General features: G+C 34.2%; 1 protein-coding gene across 1 annotated transcript in view; it reads left to right on the forward strand.

The window, feature by feature from the left end:
* The window catches only part of LOC119575275 (mitochondrial import inner membrane translocase subunit TIM50-C-like), a 7746-nt gene extending 935 nt beyond the window's left edge, over window positions 1-6811 (forward strand). Inside the window, exons 2-6 of the mRNA XM_037922804.1 lie at window positions 3052-3284; window positions 3891-3998; window positions 4288-4419; window positions 5144-5264; window positions 5385-6811. Of these exons, the coding sequence (XP_037778732.1) occupies window positions 3052-3284; window positions 3891-3998; window positions 4288-4419; window positions 5144-5264; window positions 5385-5584 (794 nt within the window). The 3' untranslated portion in view covers window positions 5585-6811. The remainder of the gene's footprint in view (window positions 1-3051; window positions 3285-3890; window positions 3999-4287; window positions 4420-5143; window positions 5265-5384) is intronic.
* The last annotated feature ends 689 nt before the right edge of the window (window positions 6812-7500 follow it).

A 7500-nucleotide genomic window follows, 5' to 3' on the forward strand; every position in this document is an offset into this window, starting at 1 on the left:
CTGCTGTGAAGTATAGCAAAAGACTTATGTTAATGAAATTTATTTGAGTAATTAGTTAATGCTGCTGAGGGTGACAAACAAAGACAGATGGAAATTCACACTGTCAGCTCATAGAGCATAAGAAATACAGTAATAAACAACAGCTGTAGTGACCTCACATTTACTGCAAAATGACGAAAATATCCACTGTATATCACCGCTCAGAGACCAAGTCCACAACACCCATACACACCCAGAGTTCTCAGTGTTGTGTTTTCTGTAATTTGGCAGGAAGTGCTAATAAAGGAGGGGTACAGGGGTCTTCCCCCCCTATCTAGGGTGTAAATAGAAGCTAGGAAAGATTAGGTTTGGGTTCTCATGATAACCCAGGTTTTGGGACTTGGTCTCTGGAGGGTGCGTTGCTCTCGGTAAGAAATACCAAGTAATTATCTGGAATAGAAAATATGTGGGGTAGTTTGTTTGCCACATAGTACAAGGTAAATTTTGTCAGAAATGGGTAGAAATAAGATGCATTTCATCAATAGTATTTCCTTTGTAAGGTGATGAGGATAATACTAAGTTGAAGTCAAATCAGAATTAAAACACGTTATTCCATTAATTACAAAGGTTCTTTTTACATACAGAATAAGTGGTAACAATGTTAAGTACATTAGCAGGGGAGTTATAAAATTAAATAGAATGTGATGGTCACATCATTAGAAGTAGAGGTACATGGTTTGGCTTTGCATTTAATTGCCTGATGTAATTGACAAATTCAAATATGCTCTTTTAATTTCCTTTTGAAATTAATCTGGTTAGAGATGTTTATAATATTATCTGATAGGTTGTTCCAGATATCGGACCCTTGTATTTGCATTTGCCATGAACCTATTAAAGTGTACAACCTTTTGCCATGCAGAGAGTTGATCTGTCTGGTTTGAATGCCCATTGTGTTACCAATTGTTTGTAGAGGCATTAACCAATGAGGATAGTCACCCTGTATGACATTATGAATGAATCTACATGTTTCAAATTTATATTTTTGTTGAAATTTTCACCATTTTAATTTATTTATATGGAGGTTGTGTGGTCATGTTTATTGATATTGCCTATTGTATGTTGGGTTTTAATGGTTGAGCCCCATATGTTGGAACAGTAGTTTATAATGCTGAGTGCAAGGGTTTGTGCAACGGTAATTCTCGTCACTATGGGGATTTTTTTTTTTTTGTGTGTGTGTGATTTAGGTATATCAGTGTACCCATTACTTTTTTGTAAATGTTGTCCATGTGCCTCGGAAGTCATGTGTCTGTGTACTTCTGGATTTTTCATGGAAATCATTAGTTTAAAATGATAGCCTTCAAATTCTGTGATTGTGTTTGTGGGGACGTAGGCCATAAAGTTCTATTGAATTTTATCAGGATTTAGAGTAGGGCCATTGTTATTAAATTGAATTTTTACTTTTATAAGAGTCTGTTATCAATTATTTAAATTGCTTACAGTAGGTGGCATGAAGAAACTGAGTGTCATCTTCATTTTGAACAAGGAATCAGTTACTTGGTTGATAGGTTAGATCGTTAATGAATTTAGTGAATATTATTGGGCCTAAAATCATGCCTTTTGGGACACTCAAAGAGACTTGTTTCTTAGATGACATATTTTTATGAATTTTGATTGACTGTGGTAGATAAATTCTGAACCAATAGTTGTCAATTCCATGACTTTTCAATTTGTTAAGCAGGATTTTATGGCTGACACTGTCAAATGCCTCTGATAGATTATACAATGTGAGTAGATTTATTTGATTCTTGTCTATGTTATAAAATTTGTTTATGATTTTTAAAAATGCTGTTTCAGTGGATAGCTTACGTCTAAGACCATGCTACATTTCAGAAATAAGGTGATTGGATTCAAGGAATGTTGATAGTTGATTTGCAACAATTTTTTCTCATACTTTAGTATACATATTTATGAAAATGTAATGATTATATAATAAATAAAGGGGAAAAATATGATTTGTGATACATGAAATAATCTGCGCAGACAAAGAATAACGTCAGAAATGAAGAAAATAGAATGTGACTTATGCCACTCAGAGAGCAAGTCCATGGCGATCAGGTGGGGATCTGGGGCAGAGCCCTCGATAGGGAAATAAGATCGGATGGGGGTCTGGGAGCAAAGCCCTGGGTGTGGAAGGTATTTTGGTATAGTTTCAGTCTCCCTCAGATATGTAGTATATAGTAAAATTTTCCTGTATGGACAAAATGAAAATTGTGCTGCAAGTAACATTTTTAAATACATTTACAGGAAAATGTAATGGCACTATAATAATCAAAGAGAAAAAATACAAATGCCACATGGAGAGTAAGTCCATGGCGATTGGGTGGGGGTCTGGGCGGAGTCCCCGATAGAGAAATGTGGTGGTTGGATGGGGGGTCTGGGGGAGAAGTAATGTTTGTGGATTTCCCAGGAATGGTTGGAGGTAATGGGAAATTAATCTCGGAATATAAAGTTACTTCATAAACATTACCAACTATTTTCATTTATATAATTTGCAATGGAAAATAACAAGATTTATGTAGATTGCAGTGTTGGTGACTGAAAGAAATAACAATAATTAAAAAATTGGATAGTGGTGTGAAACTACAAAATTACCGGTATTTGCTGCACAGACTTACCATCAGAGGGGTGCAGTTACTTTGCAAATAGTTACAAAAGTCAGTTATATAATTTGCAATAGAAAACAACAACAGATCGTCTTATAACGTTATGCGAATGAATACCTGCAGTATATAATAAGTTTTAAGCAGTTTTTCTGGTTCCTGATACTTTTCTTGGGTTACTAGCTGATTGAATACAAGATAGCAAAAAGGTGACCTCAGGATAAGTGAATAGTAAAGAAGTACTCCCTGGCCCTTAAATCTTATGAGAATAAGAAAAAAATCATAAAATTTAAATGGGAGTCTCTGTGGACAAATAAGGCTTGGCTGAGCTTCTTGCATGAATGAGGGGATTGTTAAGTATATTTACTGTAAAGCTTCATTATAAAGTATTCCTCCTGCTTGTGTCTTCCAGGTGCGCCAGGTGTAGATGTCGAAGGGAACCCTATACGTGATGAGTTTTCAGACATGCCAGTTGTCCAGCAGTATGTCATGCGGACTTGGCGTGCTATGAACGACATGAACAAAATGATCCAGGAACCATCGCGTGAAAAGTTACTGCCAGAACCTTTAAAGGAACCGTACATACAACCTCCATATACCCTGGTGCTCGAGCTGCGGGACATTTTGGTGCACCCAGAATGGACGGTTAGTGAACGAGGTTGTCTTCCTGTGTATTATGTTTATCTTTATTTTATTTTTTTTTATTATCGCTATTGTTTGTCTTGATTATTTCTGTGTATGTCTCTCTCTCTATCTTTTTCCCCTTGTCTTGTCTTGTCTTGTCTTGTCTTGTCTTGTCTTGTCTTGTCTTTCCTTTCCTTTCCTTTCCTTTCCTTTCCTTTCCTTTCCTTTCCTTTCCTTTCCTTTCCTTTCCTTTCCTTTCCTTTCCTTTCCTTTCCTTTCCTTTCCTTTCCTTTCCTTTCCTTTCCTTTCCTTTTTGTTTGCTTTCCTTTGCTTTCCTTTCCTATTTTTTTGTTTGCTTTATTTGAACTGAATTACACTGAAAGAATTTACTGTAAGGTGCCCAAAAGCAAGAAGGAGGCAGTAATTCTATTTTGTTATGTTAGAACAATATCTTAATTTTTTTTATAGACAAAACACTGAAAATTTTAATTGATTATTATGACGTGCATGGAACTTCTAATCACACTCGCATTTCATTTATTTCCTTAGAGATACATATGTCTGCATGTATCTGCTTTTGGTGATATTAGTATTTCAATATTTTTAATTCCTGTGCTTATTTTGCAGTATGAAACAGGTTGGAGGTTTAAGAAACGTCCTGGAGTTGATTTCCTGCTCCATCATTGTGCTCCCCCGCTGTTTGAGATTGTCATCTACACCAATGAACAAGGCTTTGTAAGTTTAATTATTTGTGGTCATTATTTAGGGGAGGGAGACGGTGGAACCAATATGAGCTAATTTTTTTGTGTGTTATGAAGAATATTTTTCTTTTTCATTCTATGTAGGACTGATTTATCTAACAGAGGCAAGAAGGAAATTATTTATATAATTTTCCTAATCATTTTTTATATATATATATATATATATATATATATATATATATATATATATATATATATATATATATATATATATATATATCATAGCTTTTACTAATTATATTCAAATTTATTCTGGACATCAGACAGCATTCCCCCTGATTGACCACTTAGATCCAAATGGCTACATATGGTACCGACTGTTCAAGGACTCGACTCGATATGTTGATGGCAAACATATAAAGGACCTTAACTGCTTGAATCGAGACTTAAGCAAGGTAAGCCGTTGTGAATTTCGGAAGTTGTTTACCATGTAGAGTTTGGGAAAATCCTGGGAAGATATTAGTGTGAGATGTCCAGATTTGATTAGATGAAGATACAAATAATGAATGTTAGAAAGAGGAGAGGAATTTATAGAATGAATTGAAGTCATTTTTTTTATATGATATTAAATAAAAAGAAGCACTTTATTCATGAGGTTTTTATGCAGTATATCATGGATTTGATGGAATTACAGTATCTGTGCCATATTGTCATAAGTGAATGTGTTAAGCATACTTGAAACAAATTGAAATTAACCTATTTACAATTTGTATCATGTTCAAATGTTATTTAGAAATTTTAGATTTTCTTGATGAGATCATGAATCTTCAGTGAAGTAATATTAACCTATTGCCACTGGAATGGCATGTAAGTGGATGCTATGCCCACTGTGAGTTTTGTTTATTATATGTCTTTACACATAGGTGGCTCCTCAAGTACTTAGCACCAAAAAGCCAATTACTAGAAACTACTACCTATCTCACCTGTTTACCCTTTTCCCTGATTTTTGGAAAGATTTTCTTTTCTTGAACTCAGGTGAGGTCATAAGATTTACTAATTGACTCCTTGTGTGTTAAGACATTTTACAAACAATAGCCTACCACAGTGAACAGTACATTTACCTGGCAGCATTGGGTTAAGGATAAGAGATGTTTTAAAAGATTATCTTGAATGTTCCAGGTGATCTGTGTTGACTGGGATGGAGAGGCAGTTTCGTCACCTAGGAACCAGCTGAAGTTGAAGCGCTGGGATGGCAATATGAATGACCAGTCACTTCTAGAGCTAGCTTTCATGCTTAGGAGTAAGTCTTCTATTCTTGAGCTCAGATGCTAGTAAAATAGTCTTAAGATCATTGTTCATTTTATAGAATCCTTCATTTTCATTCATTACTATGATTAACTTTCCGCCCATTTTGTCACAGCAATTGCAGAGTCCGAGGTTGGAGATATACGCGAGGTGATTGATTATTATCGGAACTTTGAAGACCCACTGGCAGCTTTTCGTGAGAATCAGAGGCAAGCACAGGAACAGGAATTGATTACGAAGCAGAGAGTGGAGGAAGAACGCCAGAGTAAGTCCTTCACAAGCTCTTGGGCGTCATCATTCCTCAGAAGACGTTAAAGGATGTGTTAGTTGATGTGTGGCAAGTGGACCATACATTCTGCACTGGGTCATATGAACCTATTAATAAAAAATATTAAGATAAAATTAATGACAGCCATCATGATGTCAAGCCATTTTAGATTATGAAATAAAACATGATTGGCTAAATGATGAGGTTTACCAACAAGTCTTCATCTAATGTCAAGCATCAAAATCTTTAGTCACTGCAAAGGTCAAGACAAGTGATGTGATGTTCTAGGTCTTGTGGTGAAAATTGTGCAAAGTGAATGCTTGAAAAAATTACAGTGTTTTAGAACTGGTATAATACTGAGTGAGTGCTGATTTTCTGCAAGACTGGATGCTGATTTATGACATATGGACATGTGAATACTATGAATCGAGCATATATATATTTTTTATCTTGTTGATTCATTAGGAGGGATAAATCAGAGCAAATTCAGATTGAATGTATTGGTATGTTTACTAAATAATTTCAAGTTGTTTTGATTTACATTTTATTAAACCTTATTTGTTATCATGGATTTGATTATATAATTGAATGCTCAATCAAGGAAATGGAATTACTTAAGGATTAATGTGATTCTTTCAAATGCAAAAATATTTATTATTTATTACAGGAATACTTAATTGTTTTTGCCAAAACTAGGATCTTTGTAGAAGAAGCACAAATTTTGAAAGTAATGTGCCCAATAAGATCCACAAATAGATGAAAGTAAGAACTTTGGAATTGATGCATATAGTATTGAGTAAATTTTTTATCTTGGTGTTCAATATGTATATATGTGTATAAATAAATATTTTTGTTACATTTGCCCTATAGAGTCGATTTTGCCACAGTTTTCTCATTTGTGGCTGATTTTGTAGGACAATTAAAATGTTAGGGCTAACTATTTGTTGGCGTAGAAATTTCCCAGTAATAATAATTAGTCCAGAAAAAAAGAGAAAAAAATGCAGCTGCAGTACAAAAATTCAGAATATGTGATCAGACAAAAAATGGTTCCCCACTGAAAAGATTTTTCACCTTTTTTAAGTATTTTTTCCCACGTCCAATAAAGGAACTGCAGGTATTCAGGAACTTTCAGCCTTGCCCAGCTGAACCTCATGGATTTATAAGGTTGGAGTGCAGAGGATGGCACAATTTTTTTACCTTGTGTTTCTGCACTTCAGACTTATTATGTCTTGTCTGTTTTTTCCATCATTTGTAAATAAAGGTTTATTTGATTATCCTAGTTTTTTGTTCTTTGGAATACCAATGATGCAACTTTCTGACAACTATTTGACTATTGTTTGATTGTCATGCATTCAATACTGTATTGGAAATCAATTTGTCATATCAAGGTGATGTAGAGACTAATATTTTTTTATTGTTGAAACATGAGAATGATTAATATAAGTTATTATGAATGTAGTGATGGTGGCAGTAAATGTGAAATCAAAGTCTCTGTAAATATGCAGTTAAAGCAGAGGAAAAATGCTATTGCAACTGGAAAGGAATATCAAGATATTAAATTATTCTGCATTGATGGAATGGTGCTGTTGAGCCTAATTTGAAATGTATTTGATAAATAAAAATAAGCAAGCGTCATGGTATGCCAGGAAAGCATGATTGCTATAAATATATTCATAATATGTCTGGACCCCTTTCTTCTATAAGGTATACTTGTGAGATCTTGATAAATAATTTACTACATCAGCATGGAGCCTAACAGTGTTTAAAAGGTAAGGAATAAACAAATGGAATAGATAGAAAGTAAGTAGCAACTTTCATTAGAAACTAAACTACCGGCATTAAGGAGAAAAAAAAGTAGAAAAAAATTAAAACGATGATTCATACTGCTGGTGACGGATTCCAATAAGGTGATAAAAAGAAGTTATAGCAACTACCTGTCATTCAGTTCTGTTTTATTGCATTA

The sequence above is a fragment of the Penaeus monodon genome, chromosome 7, assembly GCF_015228065.2.
Source record: "Penaeus monodon isolate SGIC_2016 chromosome 7, NSTDA_Pmon_1, whole genome shotgun sequence".
Classification (NCBI taxonomy): Eukaryota; Metazoa; Arthropoda; class Malacostraca; order Decapoda; family Penaeidae; genus Penaeus; species Penaeus monodon.